This window comes from Rhinoderma darwinii, chromosome 5 (genome assembly GCF_050947455.1).
Source record: "Rhinoderma darwinii isolate aRhiDar2 chromosome 5, aRhiDar2.hap1, whole genome shotgun sequence".
Classification (NCBI taxonomy): domain Eukaryota; kingdom Metazoa; phylum Chordata; class Amphibia; order Anura; family Rhinodermatidae; genus Rhinoderma; species Rhinoderma darwinii.
Window position 1 is genome coordinate 39,642,982 of NC_134691.1, and position 21,277 is coordinate 39,664,258.

Sequence of the window (21,277 nt, forward strand, 5' to 3'; positions counted from 1 at the left end):
CTGCAGCCAATCACAGGCTGCAACGGTTACATGGGATGAAACATTATTCCAGGAGACCGGCCTGCAGGGCGTCAGAGGGCCACATCGCCATGGCTTACGGGTAAGTATGAAACTTTTTTTACTTGCAGTTTTCCGCGGCAGACATACCGGACGAAAAACTGCAGCAGAATTTGGTGCGTTTTTTTCGCCCGTATTTCCCTGTGGCCGCCAGGGCGGATACACTGTGAATACTTTACTCAGTGCATATAGTATGATCCTTTTTTCCTCTTTATATTGTAACTCAAATTCTTGTAGGACTGGGTCTCCCTTATTTTCTTATCTATAGACAAACTAAGGCCTAATGCAAAAGGCAAAGCCTGAGGCTGTACGAGTCCCGCTGGCATGGTACATGGTGCTTTAGGTACTCTGTGTGCCGCCATATGGTGCTCCACATGGCGCTATATTACAAATTTATTTTCACTTCATAACAATGCTTCTAGGCGTAAACACTTCCGTAATATGGCGTTCGATGGAATTTGTGATGATTTTTTTTCTTTTGGATTTATATGGAATTTAACATTAAAAAAAACTCTGTGTGCCTCCAAATAAAATAAATGGAGGTATAATAGGGCCGCATAGACATCTATGGGCTCCGTATCACGCCTTAGAACTCAGAGTTTCTAGCGGATATTTAAATTGACCCCACTTTAATAGACTAATATTAAATTAAAGGAACAACTCTGCAAAACATCACTGATAATAGGATTAACTGTCATAGTCAGGGTATCTCAGCTCAGAATTATTATATTTAGCTAATCACCCTTAACATTTACAATAAATACTGTTAAAGGTGAGAACATTTTTCACCCGATTTGCAAAATGGTTCACGATTCACTGGCCAAAGAATACAATGGGAGAAACAATTTTCTTATTAGTCTCTTAAAATTGAAAAGCAAATCTCAAATGTGGCAAATCATTTCGCTTGATGAATCTTAATGGCTGGCGAATGGTAAATTGTCGAATCGGTGGAAAAATCTGCTCCTTTTTACATTCAGTGTAACTAATACAGAGCTGTTGTACTGCCTGCCATCACTTATCTATGAGATTAAACAGCTCTCTGGTGCCCTCTCCTGGTGGCTGAGAGGTACTATTTTTAACAGACGTAAAGTACTTCACAAAGTTTAGCTCAAGTTCAATAAGAATTGAATAGATGATTGTCATATTTTACATTTCATTTCTCCTTTCTGCTAAGCAGGATATTTGTGTTACATTATGAACCAACTAATCGAAATCTCTTTGGTGCATCTGACAAAGAGTTAAATGGCAGATCCTCTCTGCAAATTTCAAATGAGGAAAGTCTTCACATGGACTATGTATCTGCCAAAATTCTGCCCCTACAGTCAGGTAGGGGTGCTGCCGGAGATGAGGTTCCCACCTTACGTGATGGATGGTGCCCTCCTGGCTACTGTAGGCAAATTGAATCATCATTGATCACATCAGCAGAATACAGGCTGCCGTAAAACAGCTTCCGTCTGCTAATAGGCTGCAGGCAATCTGCAGGGAATTTGATTTTCCCTTCTATATGAGTGAATATGTACTGATCATATAGTAATGTATTATAATGTTAAATATGCAGCTAATTTACTGTGTTCAGTTTGGTATAGCTAGATGCTAGCGCTCCTTACATTTGCCCTGGAGAAATTCAGTATTACATGCCAGTCATTCAAATGAATGGGTGATCATGTATGACATGGGCAGGCCGGGTCCGTTAGAGCAAAAGTTGCTCTTTATTAGCGGCTCTCCAGTCTTGCTAATATAAGGTTTTCTGCAAGTGGAACCCCTCTCTGAAGTTGATATCTCTTAACAGGGCATATAGATGGGGGATGTCTTTATTAAACAATCCATTCAAACCTTTTTTTTTTAGATAAAAACCAAAAAGATTTATACCTCAAATGTATGTAAAAAGTGACGCTACCAGATGTCGGCGGTGATTGTGTGATAGAAACCAACAAAATGAGACCGCAGAATGAAGTCTACTGAGTATTCACTGTACTTCTATGCATGTAGACAAAGATACGTCTTAAAGGGGAACTCAAACAAGTACATTAAAACACATCACAACAAAATATAATGAACACACATGCTGCTCTATGGGGACTAGTACTGTGGGAAGTATCAGATACAATTACAAACCATATCTATTGTTTGATTGATTAAAGGAGTTGTCTCATGAAAACAAACCCTTTTTCATATACCCAATTTGGGCATATGAACATACCTGTTTACCCCCCTCTATAAGAGTGGGTCTCCCTCTGGCAATCCCAGCCCATCCATGCATTCCATGGTCAGCCATTCATTTCAATAGTTAGCATGTAATACTACATTTCACCTGCAGTGGCCACTGCAGGAAAAAAGTATGGCTGGCAGCAGTTTCCCCAGATCGTGATGATCGTTGAGGGTTTCTTAAGCTGGACCCGTAAAGACCATAAAATTAATATCAGATCAGTTCTCATTGTATAGAGATACTTCCCACTGATGTTGAAGGAATGAGCTCAAGTCTCCACAGCCTCAGTTCTCTATACTACAGCAGTAACTTGCCTTTTCTCCCATTTACCGGTGGACTCTGAAGTTTCTCCTCATAATCTTTATCACATCAAAAACAAACAATTATTAATGTATAACACTATATACGAGATACATACATGGCACACAGTGAGGGTCGTGTCTTTTTTTTTCCATTATAATGCGCCATCAGCAACTGATTGACAACCTATTTTTTGGGGCGGACACAATAGTCCTTACGGGGTAGTCCCTTCTTTTTTTTTTTTTTTTTTTTAGGCCTTACTTCTTTTTATGCCATGTGCCCCATATGGTGTCTCAGTGCGATACCGTATCACAGAGATATTCTTCCCTATAAGCAATAATGGGGTATCTGATGGGTCTATCGGTGCCATATTACAACTTCATACAACTTGGATTTTGTGAAGAGCCATAATACGGCCATGTGCATGAGCCCTGAAGAAAAGGAATGCTCTCTGGGCTGTCTTTGTTAATAAAAATGACATTTTACCGGCATAGGAAGATGAATACATGACCCCGAGTGTATTATTAGGGCACTTATGTCTTCCATACAATGATGAGAAGACATACACAAAGCTACAGGCTGACTAAGGAGGAGGGTGAGAAGTAAACCAAGTGTTTCTATTCTATGATATTTGAAACATTTAAAGAGAAAATGCAAAAACACAAACAAATTAGTTTACGGTTGAAAACTGAAGGATGGTTTGCTGGAAGGAAGACGATGCTGTAAAGCTGGGGCAAAAATCAATGGGTTACATTTAAGAAAACAGGTGCATATGTGGAACAGCAAACATGTGCTTTAAGTAAAAGCAACCAGACTTAAAGAGCCTACCTTTTAGAACAGTAAAAAGAAAGAGTTTGTTGCTAGTGGAGAGATCAACTTCCTCCATCAGCTATATCACCCATGAACTCCTAACAGTACCGAGCATTCCTTGGGCACATTTGGTCATATCAGTGTTTTTAGGCAATGTAGGGGCTATTGTGAGAGCAGACAGAGAATAGAGCACAAGAGGCAGGACTGCTGGAAGCTAACAGAGCCTGACAATAGCCCATATTACTGAAAACAGATGTAGACAAGTCTCAATGTCCTCTACTTGGAGAATTGTAATAGTTTATTTTTTTTGAAAGGGGAGGTGTTTTTTTTAAAGTGAAAGCTGTCGACGTATACGTTATACGAAGGCTGTGACGGATGTCTAACAGTGATATCCATCACCCGTAGATTATAGTGGTATCCGTTTAACATTTACATGCTGAACTCTTGTCACCCCTTTTCATCATATGATGTATTCATTAAGCGGATACCATTATAGTCTATGAGTGACGGATGCCACTGTTAGGCATCCGTTTAAGGCATCCGTCAACCATAGGCTATAATGTTATACCTCTGGATACAATAGCGTAGTCGACTACGCTATTCTATGTAGTAAAAAAAGGGATACCTGACATACATCGTCTGACTGGAGGCCAAAATAAACACTTTTTTTTACCTCCATTGGTATAATGGGAACCTACGGGTACGTTTGACGTATGCGCCGGGAGCTTTCCAGACGCACATGTCAAACGTGTAGCTAAAACGCAGTGTGAAAGGGCCCTAAGACTGTAGTAAACTCCTAAGCTCCCCCTAGTGCTGGCTGCAGGTAGCCAGAATAAGAGGCTGTCCACTACCGGACAACTGATGGCCTATCCACCGGAGAGGTCATCAGTATATGATCTGTGGGGGTCCCACAACTGGACCGGGCACCGATCAGCTGCTCAGCTTGCCTGCGGGCACCGGATGTCATTGCACACTATGCAATGTACGGAACCGGAAGCAGTTGGCTCCGTACATTGCATTGCGGCCGTGCTGCCGAACTGCAGATCTGCTCCTATTCACTTGAACAGTACGGCAGCTCGGCTGCTATTCTGTGACTGGAGCCATCTGCTTCCGGCATGGTCATCTGGAGGCAGCCGGAGCAGCGGATCGGTGCGCGGTCCGGGTGTTGGACCCCCATCGATCATATACTGATGACCTATTGTCCAGTAGTAGAAAACTCCTTTAATCTATTAACTCTATGTCTATGCAGGGGTTTTGGAGCTTTGTATTAGAAAAATGGAGCTTCTACCGATATAAAGACCTATTAAGAAATGAATCAGGACAGAATGTTCAATTTAAAAACAACGTTGTGCTAAAAGGTTGGATATTTATTTTAAAGGTCCCGGTCACAATGCTAGAAATATGGCAAAATCGTACAGGTTGCTATAGGTTAAAACACCTTTGTGGTTACACACATGACCCCTTCATACGTTTTCTTAAATGACACTCAGTGTGATCTATTTACAATGTGGGTTTTCATACGCCTGCAACAAACAGATGAACATTGCTCACAGTCCCTAATACATACATTTCTGTATTGTGCCAATTTAACTTATCATAAAAAAGAAGAGAACTACTGAAAAGAATTCAATTACATTTTTTTCCGCAGCCACGGGCAGAGTTTTAATGCCATAACTTAATCTCAATTCCAGTAATTAAGAGTATGGAAAATGGTGTTATCTGCAGCTATTAAGTAAGGATTTCTAATTAAACATTCAAATACTATGATTGTACGTAGACTAGGTGGCCCCATAGCTTCCTTTTCAGCATTGCATACAGATGTAGCAGAGATAGGGTTATCAAATGTAGCAGAGATGAGTTTGTCATTTGCGTTTGTCACAATGGTTATCTGTGGTTGTACATGGAGTTGTCACAATGCACAGACAATGTTCTCACGAAGAGTCATAGGTCACAATTTGCCCTCTGCTACATCTGTACGCTGAATCCATACTATGTAATCACACTAGAAGTGGATGTGTAATAAAACTATAGGGACAGGTGTCTAAAACTCTAAGGTGAGACCAACCTGCCTCCACCTCTGAGCCCTGTTCTTCAACATGGTGGCACCCCTCTTCTTCATGTGCACATGCAAAGCAAATGACAGGAAATCAACATGCACATGCAATTACATGAAATCATAACGAACATTGGGTGACTAGACAAAAACAGTACATGAAGACAGCAAGATGACAAAAACAGAAAAGCTGGCTTCCGTAATACAGTCTGTCATCTGCGGCTCTCCGGCTGTTTTGAATTTCATACCTACCGACATTAAAAAACCAAATCGCGGGACATTTTAAGCCCCACTGTCGTTACGCACTGAAAAACTCTCTCCGAACCGTCAAAAACACCCTGTCCCTTTTGTGTCCCGGTACACAGGGCGGTCTCGTGAAAAACTGGACTGTTGGCAACTATACAAGTCTCAGCATGCGATGAAAGGTGCAAACTGTAATAGTAGGATGGGGGTTGTAGTTTTACAACAGCTGGAGAGCTGATCAATTCACTCACACAACCACTGTACTAATACCGGGAGTCCTGGGATTAAACACAGTCATTGAGTCACTGTCAATGCATTTCAGAGATATAAATACATGTCACACTTGCCAACTCTCCCGGGATGTCCGGGAGACTCCCAGAAAAAAAGGCGAGATCTCCCAGATGAGACTACAAATCTCTCATGTGACCAGGAACGGAGGGACGAACGGGAACGGGGAGAGGTGAGTAACTGAATATCTGGTCGAAGGTCTGTATAGCGGTAGGTTGGGGACTGGTCTGGGGGTCTGTAAATAGAGAGGATCTGGTTTGAGGTCCATATACATTTTGGGGTGTGTTGAATGGGTTATATGTAGTATTTGTTATTCTAATGTTGAAGGCTGGGGGCGTGTCCTGTATAAATGGGAGGAGCATAAGGAAAACATTTAGCATCTTTGCAATCTCCCTGATGACCTTTCTCAAAATTTGGCAAGTATGACATACAGTGCCCACCAAAAGTTCCGGAACACCCTCATAACTTTTGAACGGCTCGAGGTAGAGGGTTGAAATTTGGTGGGATTTAATGAGGTCATAAAATCTACCAGTTAACGCCTAAAAAAAACACTCCATTGTGGGCGGGGGCAGCAAAATCTTAAATGGCACGGGGGGTCGAGTGGGGGCTCATTTGAAAGCTCTTTTCAATACAAAAACAATGCTGCATATATTGAGATAGGATTTTTTTCCGCTGAGATATTTAACGCTAAAGTCATCTTCTTCATTACCTCTACCTCGAGCCGTTCAAAAGTTATGAGGGTGTTCCAGGGCCTTTGCTGGGCACTGTATATAAAAGAGATTCGAGCACTTCAAATATACAGTGAAAATTTTGGTTTAGACACATATGTTAAGGCAATGTTTAGACCTTATCAAGGCCTTTTTCAAGGCTGTTATTCCTCCTGGAAATGTGTGAATAGTTTGACAACTGAGTGTTAGCATTCGCCTGTCAATGGAGCGTGTTCCTACAGTACATACACTAAAACCGACCAATCCCTGATGAAAGTTTGGGACTGTGTAGGGATACACCCTATTGACAAGTAGCATGGTAACACCCACTTGTCAATTTATTCATACATTTCCTTGAGGGATAACAGAGGAACGGCACAATGCCATCATTAGGACGGGAAATGGAGGTATTTACTGAAACAGACATGTCCGAAGAGCTAACAAGTACTCTTTAATTTCATCTAAAAGCATGATGCTATCATTGCACCCACAGGTCTAATAAGTAAAAAACACCAATAGGTCATTTGTGAAAAAGTCCAAAATCATAATAAACACCATCAGCAGATTATCTGATTATTTAAAAACAGAAAAAAATGTGAGCTGCTAGATCCAATCATCTTGTCAGAATCTAAGCCCACCCTGTACTTCACTCGGTGGGCAATTCTCACCCTCTAAAATGGAAACAACTGCTTGTAGATACCTGAACCTTCTCTAATCTACAATCAATAGAGACATGTTCATCAGGGGTGGCCATATCATGTATGCAACCTGTGCAACGGAACACGGGCCCTGTAGGTGTAGGGGTCCATTGGTACCGTAAAGAGGTTTTCTCACTAAGAACATTTATCACCTATTCACTAGATCGGTGATGAATGGATGACCCCTGGGACCCCCACCAGTCACTAAATCGTGCGGGAAGATACCGATTGTAGTAAGGAGGGTTTTGAATGGCGTGGTGATCACGCATGTGCGCTGCAGCTCCATTCAATGTATATGGGGATGACAGAGATAGACGAGTACAGCGTTCAGCTGTTTCCATCCGCCCCATAGACACTGAAAATCCTCCTCACTGCGATCGTGCAGTGCGAGGGAAGTCGAGTAGGGGGCCCCAGCGATCCTACATTTATCACCTATACTGTAGAACTAAGTGTATGGTTTTCTACTGGGGTCAAAGAGCTTCAAGCTAAACTTTTGTTTTGAGATTCCTTAAAGAGGACCTGTCACTAGATCATATAAGTTGAACTGGTTAATTGACCTGAATAATGCTGTCTCTCTGATTCTAGCGCTATTTTTTTTTTTAGATATGGCCCACTGTTGTCTTGGCTCCCTATATGAGAATTTGCTGTAGTTAGCCAACGGGGTGGAGCTAACTTCCCTGCCTCTGATGCAGACCAATCAGTGTGAGACAGCTGGCGAGTAGTTCATGCCCTGTTGGCTAACTACAGCAAGTTAGCATAGAGAGAGCCAATACAACAGTGGGCCATATCTCTGGAACAGAGGGGTCCAGGAAAACCAGTTTAACTTATATGACCTAGTGACAGGTCCTCTTTAAATCGCTTCCTATAGTGATTGCCCTTTTTAGATCACCCTACTGTAGACAGTACGACTTAAAGGGGTTGTCCCACAAAACACATGTGTGATTGCTGAAGGTCTGACCGTTGGGACCCCCAGCGATAACGAGAACTGGGAACCGAAAGTCCCCCAAAGTGCTCCATGAGAAGAGTTGGACTTCCAGAGTCTGTGTCCGGCTCGTGTGTCCGGTGGTTCCATAGAAATGAATGGAGCGCCGGTCGGACCCCCAGCAATCACACATGTATCCCCTGTGGATAGGGGATACATGTGTTTTGTGGGACAACCCCTTTAATATCAAGGAGAAAATGTACATGCAGTAAATGATTGAATAATGATGGCATTTTCTGGCTTTAATTGACAACTTTTTGTCTGCTAAAGAGTGCAACAGAAGACTACATAAGACTAATTCTACATATGATTAATGAGAATTTAGGACATTTTCAAAGCTACATATGAATCTAAAAAAAAGATAAAGCACAGATATGTCAGATCAATTAGTAGAATGAAGTCTATTAGACGAGGTGCATTCTGTAAGCAAAGCCAGATATATAGCACAGTAAAAAAAAGTTGAATAGTAAAGACTATCTAACACACAAACATCACCAACACAGGGCACTGCAATTGATATCATTTAGATAGAATAACATGTTTGGGGGCATCAGTTATGTAGCGTTTATTTCATTAAAGGAAAACTCCAGGCAAAGCCTATGATATGCCTAGAGCAGGGCCTGAGGGGGTGGTGCATGACTCAATATTTCAACAACACCAAAGAGATCAGTCACCCACTGCCCCCTCAGGCCCTGCACTAGGCATAACCTTATACCAGTTTTGCCTGGTGTTTTTTTTAAAGCATTGAAATCAATAACCCAGATCAGGCAATTATATTTATGGCGCTGCCTCGCCAGCACTGTGTTGGAGCTTCCGAATGATGAAAATCTCAATCAGTGATGAAGAGATTTTTCAGAACTCCGATGTCCCTTTGTTTTGGAAATGAGATCTTTACAGATATCCCTATGACATCTCAGGGGATAAATTAAGATTCAATTCCCCGTAAAGTAAATGCAAAACTGCAGAGGAAATTATTTTTCCCATCACTTCTTCCTTCTAGATCCATCAGCAGACTGTAGGCTGTTTTATGGCAATTTATAGTCTGCATCACCTTCAAAGAGTCCACTGATGAATCTGCAGGGGTGTTACCAGGAATTTGCATTTCCCCTTCAGCCCATCATGTTACTATTAGATCCCTCCCATGGGGTTACTATTATAATTGGTATATGAATATGGGTTCAGGTAATAAAGAAATAGCTGCCTGCTGTATTTTTATAGGCAACAGGGAGAGTCTAACCCTCAGCCACAGAACAGAGTCATTTTCAGAAGAAAGACCCTTTTCTTTCATCTACAAGTATTTATTAGCTGGGCCTGACATTGAGACATCAATTGCAGTTGGGTTCATTTTGAGTGAAAACAAACCCTCTATGGTGTACAGACCTTCAAAAAGCTCTATTTCCTTGTCTCCATTTTCTAGGGAAAACAGAAAAGGGAACCAAAACACAAGGGTTAAAACAAGAGGTATTTTGTAACAATCACTGCATAAAACAAAATGGAATACACACATTGCATAAAAAAGTTATGAATGGCATGCAAGTCACTCAAATTTAGTTTCGAGCATCGCCCATTAGGTTGGGGCATTCATAAAAATGAGCAAACAGGGAAATGGTGCTCTAATATCCAGATTGTATTTCAGATATCCCTATGTAGCCGATAAAGCCAGTGAGTACATAGAGGATAAGGGGTTGGAATAGTAAATGGTCAAAAAGGGCTCTAATTCTGATGTGAGTTGGGCCAGACGCTTGGTTGCCCCTCCCTTGTAAGGCCCCATTCACATCCCATTTTGGCCTTCTGTCAGTGGTATACGTCAGGAAGACTCCCGACGTATACCTCGGACGAAAAGTCAAAACATAACCAACTGTATGGCATACAGTGGGTATACGTTGCCCGGGGACCGGCCCTTGTAAAACTACTGAAGTCATTGTCCATATATATTCCAGCTAGCACTCTGCCCGGGGACTCCGGCACTGCTTCTGACATCACTGTCCATATATACATAGCGGGGATTTCGGCCCTAGAGAATCCCCTGATGTTACTGTCCATATATGGACAGTAATGTTGGCAGCTCCCCAAGATATACGTTTAACGTATACCTGTGACGGATCTCATACAGAGGCCATAGGCGTCACCCATAGGCTCCCATGTCCAAAACTTATACTGTGTGGTATACTTTTTTTGTCTGGGATCCCTCAGGACGGAATAGCGAAGTCTACTACAATATTTTAATACTAAAAAAAAAAAAAGCTACACCAACGTATACCAACCCGAAGTATACGAAAAGGACACTTTTTTGGTCTCCATCGGGATAATGGAGCCCTATGAACACGTTTAAACCCGACATACACGATAAACGTAGGGCAATAACGTGATGTGAATAGGGCCTAAGATAGAGGGGAGATTTAGACTGGTACCCCCTCCCTTGTTTACTACCCTTGCATGGTCAAGATAAATGAGTACTATCACATACCTTATACTAATAGTATCTGCCTAATTTTAGTTTACGACTAGAGCTAGAATGAAGTGCATTGGATGGCACAACAAGAAAAAAGTTGGCTAATTCAAGTCAATCATGCTACTTTATTTTCTCTCACCCCGTCTCATTCGAAATTGTTCATGATCAATTTCCATTGCACGCTATTGATGGGGTGGCATAGGACCATGCATACATTAAATAGGACACATAGTAAAACTCAGTAAAATCATTAGACCAGAGAAGACAGAAAATCCATAGTCTTTAGATAGTCTGGATAGTCTACCAACACTAACAAAAGGAAAAATTATCTTTATCTTCAACCTCTATGTTGAGCAAAAAGACTTATGTATTAGGGTATGTTCACACGAGGTCATTACGTCCGTAATTGACTGACGTATTTCTGCTGCAAATCCCGGACCGAACACAGTGCAGGGAGCCGGGCTCCTAGCATCAAACTTATGTACGACGTTAGGAGTCCCTGCCTCGCTGCCGGACAACTGTCTCGTACTGAAAACATGATTACAGTACGGGACAGTTGTCTGGCAGAGAGGCAGGGACTCCTAGCGTCGTACATAACTATGATGCTAGGAGTCCGGCTCCCTGCACTGTGTTCGGTCCGGGATTTGCGGCTGAAATACGGACGTAATGACCTTGTGTGAACATACCCTAATTCCCATCTATGGTCTTGTTAACATGAGTACATGTCTTTGAGAAGACCAGCCCAGATCTAGAACAGATATTTCTATGCACATCTTCTGGGAGTCCCCGCTGCTGACAGATTTCTGGTCGGAGGTGTGGCGCATCTCCTCCAAATTCACGGATTTCCTCCTTCCGCGTACGCTGCCCTTTTTCCTTCTCCATCTGTGCGAGGTTCCATTATCTACGTACCGACGCTCTGTGGTTCGCCACCTGGTGAACGCAGCTAGAGCGTGTATTTTTGCACTGTGGAGACAAACTTGCCCTCCATCGGTTGGCATGTGGTTCGACAAGATCCAGGAGATTATGAGAATGGAGGATCCCACGGCATCCATGAGAGGGACTCATGCTAAATTCCTCAAAACTTGGTATCACTGGGTCAGATTCCAATCTTCTGTTGAGTTCAAGAACATTGTGGCTTCTTGAATATAATCCCGAAAAAGGCCATACTTACAAATGGACACAGCCAGGCCAGAAATGCTGATGAAAGGGCGAGCAGGTGCTTTAAATAATAATAGCCACTCCCACTAGTCTTGAGGGGAGTGGTGTGTGGTGCATGGGAGGTGTAGTAAGAAATAATAGATGAATTATTCATCTATTATTTCTTACTACACCTCCCATGCACCACACACCACTCCCCTCAAGACTAGTGGGAGTGGCTATTATTATTTAAAGCACCTGCTCGCCCTTTCATCAGCATTTCTGGCCTGGCTGTGTCCATTTGTAAGTATGGCCTTTTTCGGTGTCTTTGTATATGTCCCTGTGTTTTTATCGGTTCTGTTTGTGCATTAGGAACGTTCTGTTCCAGTTTAGGAGTTAGGGACTCGCAAGTCTGGGGATCCTTGTCGTGGATTGCAAGCTTGCGTCCTTTTGGCCAAAATGATTACCAATACCCCAGGTATTTTTCATTATTATGTATATTCGCTTCTCTTGGACACAGCCGGGTCTTTGATGCTGGGAGAGCATGGTGTGTTGTTGTTTGGCATAGCAAGCAGGGTAGCCCGCTCTATGAATTATCAAGGCGTCACAAATAGGCTTCTACCTGGCTATATACGTTGTGCCTCATGACGTACACACTATCCCTCCATGTTTCACTCACTTGCACTCCATTATCCATTTATTTCTATTGAGGCACTTCATTTATTACTGCCCCCTATATTTCACTTATAGTATTACACTTGCACACACACTATTCATCTATTATTTCTTACTACACCTCCCATGCACCACACACCACTCCCCTCAAGACTAGTGGGAGTGGCTATTATTATTTAAAGCACCTGCTCGCCCTTTCATCAGCATTTCTGGCCTGGCTGTGTCCATTTGTAAGTATGGCCTTTTTCGGTGTCTTTGTATATGTCCCTGTGTTTTTATCGGTTCTGTTTGTGCATTAGGAACGTTCTGTTCCAGTTTAGGAGTTAGGGACTCGCAAGTCTGGGGATCCTTGTCGTGGATTGCGAGCTTGCGTCCTTTTGGCCAAAATGATTACCAATACCCCAGGTATTTTTCATTATTATGTATATTCGCTTCTCTTGGACACAGCCGGGTCTTTGATGCTGGGAGAGCATGGTGTGTTGTTGTTTGGCATAGCAAGCAGGGTAGCCCGCTCTATGAATTATCAAGGCGTCACAAATAGGCTTCTACCTGGCTATATACGTTGTGCCTCATGACGTACACACTATCCCTCCATGTTTCACTCACTTGCACTCCATTATCCATTTATTTCTATTGAGGCACTTCATTTATTACTGCCCCCTATATTTCACTTATAGTATTACACTTGCACACACACTATTCATCTATTATTTCTTACTACACCTCCCATGCACCACACACCACTCCCCTCAAGACTAGTGGGAGTGGCTATTATTATTTAAAGCACCTGCTCGCCCTTTCATCAGCATTTCTGGCCTGGCTGTGTCCATTTGTAAGTATGGCCTTTTTCGGTGTCTTTGTATATGTCCCTGTGTTTTTATCGGTTCTGTTTGTGCATTAGGAACGTTCTGTTCCAGTTTAGGAGTTAGGGACTCGCAAGTCTGGGGATCCTTGTCGTGGATTGCAAGCTTGCGTCCTTTTGGCCAAAATGATTACCAATACCCCAGGTATTTTTCATTATTATGTATATTCGCTTCTCTTGGACACAGCCGGGTCTTTGATGCTGGGAGAGCATGGTGTGTTGTTGTTTGGCATAGCAAGCAGGGTAGCCCGCTCTATGAATTATCAAGGCGTCACAAATAGGCTTCTACCTGGCTATATACGTTGTGCCTCATGACGTACACACTATCCCTCCATGTTTCACTCACTTGCACTCCATTATCCATTTATTTCTATTGAGGCATTTCATTTATTACTGCCCCCTATATTTCACTTATAGTATTACACTTGCACACACACTATTCATCTATTATTTCTTACTACACCTCCCATGCACCACACACCACTCCCCTCAAGACTAGTGGGAGTGGCTATTATTATTTAAAGCACCTGCTCGCCCTTTCATCAGCATTTCTGGCCTGGCTGTGTCCATTTGTAAGTATGGCCTTTTTCGGTGTCTTTGTATATGTCCCTGTGTTTTTATCGGTTCTGTTTGTGCATTAGGAACGTTCTGTTCCAGTTTAGGAGTTAGGGACTCGCAAGTCTGGGGATCCTTGTCGTGGATTGCGAGCTTGCGTCCTTTTGGCCAAAATGATTACCAATACCCCAGGTATTTTTCATTATTATGTATATTCGCTTCTCTTGGACACAGCCGGGTCTTTGATGCTGGGAGAGCATGGTGTGTTGTTGTTTGGCATAGCAAGCAGGGTAGCCCGCTCTATGAATTATCAAGGCGTCACAAATAGGCTTCTACCTGGCTATATACGTTGTGCCTCATGACGTACACACTATCCCTCCATGTTTCACTCACTTGCACTCCATTATCCATTTATTTCTATTGAGGCACTTCATTTATTACTGCCCCCTATATTTCACTTATAGTATTACACTTGCACACACACTATTCATCTATTATTTCTTACTACACCTCCCATGCACCACACACCACTCCCCTCAAGACTAGTGGGAGTGGCTATTATTATTTAAAGCACCTGCTCGCCCTTTCATCAGCATTTCTGGCCTGGCTGTGTCCATTTGTAAGTATGGCCTTTTTCGGTGTCTTTGTATATGTCCCTGTGTTTTTATCGGTTCTGTTTGTGCATTAGGAACGTTCTGTTCCAGTTTAGGAGTTAGGGACTCGCAAGTCTGGGGATCCTTGTCGTGGATTGCGAGCTTGCGTCCTTTTGGCCAAAATGATTACCAATACCCCAGGTATTTTTCATTATTATGTATATTCGCTTCTCTTGGACACAGCCGGGTCTTTGATGCTGGGAGAGCATGGTGTGTTGTTGTTTGGCATAGCAAGCAGGGTAGCCCGCTCTATGAATTATCAAGGCGTCACAAATAGGCTTCTACCTGGCTATATACGTTGTGCCTCATGACGTACACACTATCCCTCCATGTTTCACTCACTTGCACTCCATTATCCATTTATTTCTATTGAGGCACTTCATTTATTACTGCCCCCTATATTTCACTTATAGTATTACACTTGCACACACACTATTCATCTATTATTTCTTACTACACCTCCCATGCACCACACACCACTCCCCTCAAGACTAGTGGGAGTGGCTATTATTATTTAAAGCACCTGCTCGCCCTTTCATCAGCATTTCTGGCCTGGCTGTGTCCATTTGTAAGTATGGCCTTTTTCGGTGTCTTTGTATATGTCCCTGTGTTTTTATCGGTTCTGTTTGTGCATTAGGAACGTTCTGTTCCAGTTTAGGAGTTAGGGACTCGCAAGTCTGGGGATCCTTGTCGTGGATTGCGAGCTTGCGTCCTTTTGGCCAAAATGATTACCAATACCCCAGGTATTTTTCATTATTATGTATATTCGCTTCTCTTGGACACAGCCGGGTCTTTGATGCTGGGAGAGCATGGTGTGTTGTTGTTTGGCATAGCAAGCAGGGTAGCCCGCTCTATGAATTATCAAGGCGTCACAAATAGGCTTCTACCTGGCTATATACGTTGTGCCTCATGACGTACACACTATCCCTCCATGTTTCACTCACTTGCACTCCATTATCCATTTATTTCTATTGAGGCACTTCATTTATTACTGCCCCCTATATTTCACTTATAGTATTACACTTGCACACACACTATTCATCTATTATTTCTTACTACACCTCCCATGCACCACACACCACTCCCCTCAAGACTAGTGGGAGTGGCTATTATTATTTAAAGCACCTGCTCGCCCTTTCATCAGCATTTCTGGCCTGGCTGTGTCCATTTGTAAGTATGGCCTTTTTCGGTGTCTTTGTATATGTCCCTGTGTTTTTATCGGTTCTGTTTGTGCATTAGGAACGTTCTGTTCCAGTTTAGGAGTTAGGGACTCGCAAGTCTGGGGATCCTTGTCGTGGATTGCGAGCTTGCGTCCTTTTGGCCAAAATGATTACCAATACCCCAGGTATTTTTCATTATTATGTATATTCGCTTCTCTTGGACACAGCCGGGTCTTTGATGCTGGGAGAGCATGGTGTGTTGTTGTTTGGCATAGCAAGCAGGGTAGCCCGCTCTATGAATTATCAAGGCGTCACAAATAGGCTTCTACCTGGCTATATACGTTGGGCCTCATGACGTACACACTATCCCTCCATGTTTCACTCACTTGCACTCCATTATCCATTTATTTCTATTGAGGCACTTCATTTATTACTGCCCCCTATATTTCACTTATAGTATTACACTTGCACACACACTATTCATCTATTATTTCTTACTACACCTCCCATGCACCACACACCACTCCCCTCAAGACTAGTGGGAGTGGCTATTATTATTTAAAGCACCTGCTCGCCCTTTCATCAGCATTTCTGGCCTGGCTGTGTCCATTTGTAAGTATGGCCTTTTTCGGTGTCTTTGTATATGTCCCTGTGTTTTTATCGGTTCTGTTTGTGCATTAGGAACGTTCTGTTCCAGTTTAGGAGTTAGGGACTCGCAAGTCTGGGGATCCTTGTCGTGGATTGCGAGCTTGCGTCCTTTTGGCCAAAATGATTACCAATACCCCAGGTATTTTTCATTATTATGTATATTCGCTTCTCTTGGACACAGCCGGGTCTTTGATGCTGGGAGAGCATGGTGTGTTGTTGTTTGGCATAGCAAGCAGGGTAGCCCGCTCTATGAATTATCAAGGCGTCACAAATAGGCTTCTACCTGGCTATATACGTTGTGCCTCATGACGTACACACTATCCCTCCATGTTTCACTCACTTGCACTCCATTATCCATTTATTTCTATTGAGGCACTTCATTTATTACTGCCCCCTATATTTCACTTATAGTATTACACTTGCACACACACTATTCATCTATTATTTCTTACTACACCTCCCATGCACCACACACCACTCCCCTCAAGACTAGTGGGAGTGGCTATTATTATTTAAAGCACCTGCTCGCCCTTTCATCAGCATTTCTGGCCTGGCTGTGTCCATTTGTAAGTATGGCCTTTTTCGGTGTCTTTGTATATGTCCCTGTGTTTTTATCGGTTCTGTTTGAATATAATCCCGAGGCATAGGGGGCACTGTTCGTTTTCTTCCCCTCCTTTCCTTTCTCTGTCTCATCTCCTCTTTTGCTTTTCTCTCTCTTTCTGCTATGTCTACTCACGGACCTTTGTGCATGGCTGCGGGTTCAGGATGCATAGGTCGTCCGTTTCAATTAATGTATCAGATGTGCGTTTATGTTCTTTTTGCACTTATTGTGGAAACATACACTGGCCTGCGAGCCGATGTTTGTGCTGCAGATGTTTGCACTATCGTGTTTTGTGTTGTGGAAAAGGGAAAATAAAAGAATTTATAAAAAAGATATTTCTATGAAGGATTTACAATTCCTCCACATCCTATGTATATTGTTCCTCTTCTTTGTGGGGACCACCCACCTAGAAGACCATATCTGACTAACTTTGGTTGGTTGTCTCAAAGAGTTTTCACTGTACATTCCTTGTTCCCTTTATGGTCATCCATTATCATGGACTATGGAAAGGAAAACGGACTCTAATCACGCTCACGTAAACCAGGACCATTTCTGTATCTCATGGGCTTAGGGTTGTACGAGGCCCAATAAATAAAAAATCAACCAAACTCCCACTGACAAGGAAATGTATGGAGTTGATAGGAGTGTCTGCTGACTCGACACTCTGCTGAACACCATCACAGCTGTTTTTAGGGACACTCATGAAAATACATTGTATATCAAAATATCTCCTGCATATATATATATATATATATATATATATATATATATATATATATATATATATCTTCGTCCTTTTAGATGGTGGTGCAAGCTGTGTTTCCAGATTTAATATAAAGAAGCGCCTCTAAACATTTATAACAATATCTTTAACACTACCACCTTCTGTTTTTAGCTATTGCAGGTGTTTCAGAGGGACTGAGAGGAATTAATGAAGTGAAAACAGCACAGCAAGAGGAAAATAATCAAGCCGTGGAATCTTCCACAATGACTTGGTGTTTTGTAACAACCAACCTTCAGAGAAAAGTTTATTTTAGGTCATTATCCAAAATCTAAATGTGGTGCTACATTAAAAAGTCCATGGTGGGAAAGAACAGTGGCAAAAATGGCGCAAACCAAAAGGAAATGGTTAGCTGAAACAGGGTGGCAGGGCATGTGCCCCGAGTTCTGGCAGGCAAGGAGAGCACCAAAAAGTCACTTGGCCAGGGTATTTTGATACAGGACAAGAGGAGCAAACTAAAGATTTGCCCCTTATGAATTACCTACAACTCTTAGCATTGTACTGTTTTATAAACCCTGTGTTATAAAATCCAGCTTCTGCAGCAAAAACCAGGCAAAACTACCGCATGTGAATATGCGCTTAGTATCTATGCAGCCCCCGACCAATGCATTTTTGTTAGTTTGCCTCTTTCTTTCCCACATGAACATGGGCTGTTGAGATTTTTTTTAATATGTATGTCAATGATCTAGCTATCACAAAAAGTGTTGGGTCACCTTCGGTACCTAAAGTAAACCTATTATTACAAAATGTACGTACAGCATTTCTCAAATATACTTCTATTATTGGAATTACTCCCTTTAAAGAGGATCCGTCACTAGGTCATATAAGTTGAACTGGGTAACTGACTTGAATAGCGCTGTCTCCCTGATTCCAACACCGTCTTCTTTTTTTTTTTTTTTTGCCTAGACTCCCCATTCCAGAGATATGTCCCAGTTGTGCTAGCACCCTATATGCTAATTTGCTGTTAGCCAACGGGGCGTGAACTACCCCTATTCTTCCGAGGTGGAGCCTGCTTCCCTGCCTCTGACGTTGACCAATCAGTGCGAGGCAGCTACAGAACGGCCAGGCACAGCATGATTACACGATGACAACCATATGTCGTGAGATCACGCTGTGCCTGAGGCAGGGCAGGTAGCTCCACCTCGGGAGAATGAGAGTAGATCCCGCCCTGTTGGCTAACTACAGAAAATGAGCATATAGGGCACCAACACAACGAAGGGAATATCTCAGGAACAGGGGGGTCCAGATAAAAAAAAAACAACCGTCATTGGAATCAGGGAGACAGCGCTATTCAGGTCAGATAACCAGTTCAACTTAAATGACCTAGTGACAGGTCCGCTTTAAGAGTGGGAATGATAGGAATATAGAGCAGGGCAGCAGGTAGTCTACACTTTAAATGTTGAAGAATTGGTTAAATAAAGTGAAGGTTAATGCAAAACCAATTACATTGTTGGCAGAGAGTCTGCAGTACTGCTGCAACACGGCAAGTCATATGAATACACGACCTTTCAAGGTGCAAATCAATGAAGAATAACTTCTACCACTATTGAGTTATTTGGTAAAAATTAAAGGTCTTATAAAGCATGAAGAGTAAAATGGCACCAACTGTGATGAAAAACCATATAATCAAGATGGCAGATGCCAACTGCCATCAATAACAAAGTCCCACGTAATATATACCTGTATACCAATATGTTAATGGTTTTCCTATAATCAACTGTTATGACATGTCTTAAGCGTTATAACGTTCCCTACACTGGTGACTGAGGAGGCCCAATGCCCCTTTGCCACATAAGAAGACATCAGTATTGTAAATGGCAGGCGGTGGGCCCGGTTACCGAGGGCCCAGAAGCGTCAAGTTAAGCCTCTGGACCTGGCGCAACCATATCTCTATTTTATCCAACAGGAATTATTTTTCTATAATGTTCATTGATTTTAACTGGGAAGTGGCTTCACTAGGAGAATGGAATCCTTAATTTCTAACACTGATGAGAGTCCTATCTGCAGACCCTGTATATATGGCTCTAATGACATGTATACACAAAAAGTGTGAGAACTGTTTACGATGTTTATTTTCTTTCTATGCTGCCAAAAACGACCAAAATAATCTCCATGATGCCTTGGCATTCTTTCGGCAACTTGTTGGACACTTTTCTGCCTTGGCTGACTTTTAGCTACATAGCTCTAAGAAGAGAACATCAGTACTTTGTGCCACCCTTGAGGCAAAAGCCCTATATTACAGAATCACATTAAAAAAAGGCAAAAAATAAATAATGGAAAAAATGAATGTGAGACATTGGGACCTAGGTGTAAAAGACATGACAAACACTTGTGCAAAGTATAAGTCTAAATTATGTTCAGAAAAAAACAGTGCTAATGGTTGAATGGTGCCCCGTAGAGTACCTTCTGTTGATGTTCCTCTTAGGATATACCATATAGTGTATGTAAAATCCAACCTCGCCGTCCCCAAATATCACTGCCAGACAGTTGCCTAAATACACTGTCCAATTAGTATACTAGGGAATGTAGTTGCATCCCGTGAAGCTGACTTTACATAAGTTCAGCCACCAAGTCTGGCATTGGGTGTGAAAGCTTTGGGTGTCCATGTCATCAGAGCCACTGGTGTCCCCTTCAGAAATGACAGGTAGTGCTTCCTCTGTCACCGCACCTTTAAGGCCGGGCCTACTAATGAATTATGGCAGACTGAGGCTCTATTCATACAGATGTTTTTCTCAGCATTATTTGTACAAAACAACATAGAGAACCATTCCTATTAAAGGGGTCCGGGCCATAGGGGGTAAACAGGTAGCAGTCCTGATGGGGCCCAAAAGCCACTTAGCCGCATAAGAAGACACCAGTATTATAAATGATATGTGGTAGATGGGGGCCCTGTTATAGATTTTGTATTGGGGTCCCGGAGCTTCAAGTTATGCCTCTAAAAGGGGTTTTCTCATCAGACACTACTGCTTTCAGAATGTGGCCCCTGGGGCGATGAGCTAGTCGCCACCGGTCCTGCTCCCAGACACCCCTGGCAAACCTTCTGGTTCGAGTTATGCCAAGATGAGAGGTGCAAGATGACCAGCTATATAAAAAAAAAAAAGTATTTGTTGTTAGCCTGTCTGAGGTTGAGTAGAGCATACTTTATTTTTAAAAAAAATTTAAGGTTAGTCATCTCATGCCACTAATCTTTGCATGGAAGTACACATCTGCGGCCATTTAGATTAATAACTGTCCTTATCATACAAGAACGGCTCAAGTTTGCCAGAACGGGAGCCGCTTGGAACTTCTAGTTCGTAGAGGACGGTCCTGAGCAGGGGACCCCCTTTAACGATGTCCATATGCCCTAATAGAGCAAATGGACTATGGTTGTCTCCAAGAGACCATAACAATAACATGGACCTTTCAATGG

General features: G+C 42.4%; 1 protein-coding gene across 47 annotated transcripts in view; it reads right to left on the reverse strand.

Annotated features, from left to right (window-relative positions):
- Window positions 1-21,277, reverse strand: part of RIMS2 (regulating synaptic membrane exocytosis 2) — a 583,792-nt gene that overhangs the window by 152,294 nt on the left and 410,221 nt on the right. For 30 of the 47 annotated variants that reach the window (XM_075825887.1, XM_075825841.1, XM_075825842.1 and 27 more), the window contains one exon: window positions 9,725-9,757. The exons of the other annotated variants lie outside the window; for them this stretch is intronic. In XM_075825887.1, the coding sequence (XP_075682002.1) occupies window positions 9,725-9,757 (33 nt within the window). The remainder of the gene's footprint in view (window positions 1-9,724; window positions 9,758-21,277) is intronic. 47 annotated transcript variants of the gene reach the window in all.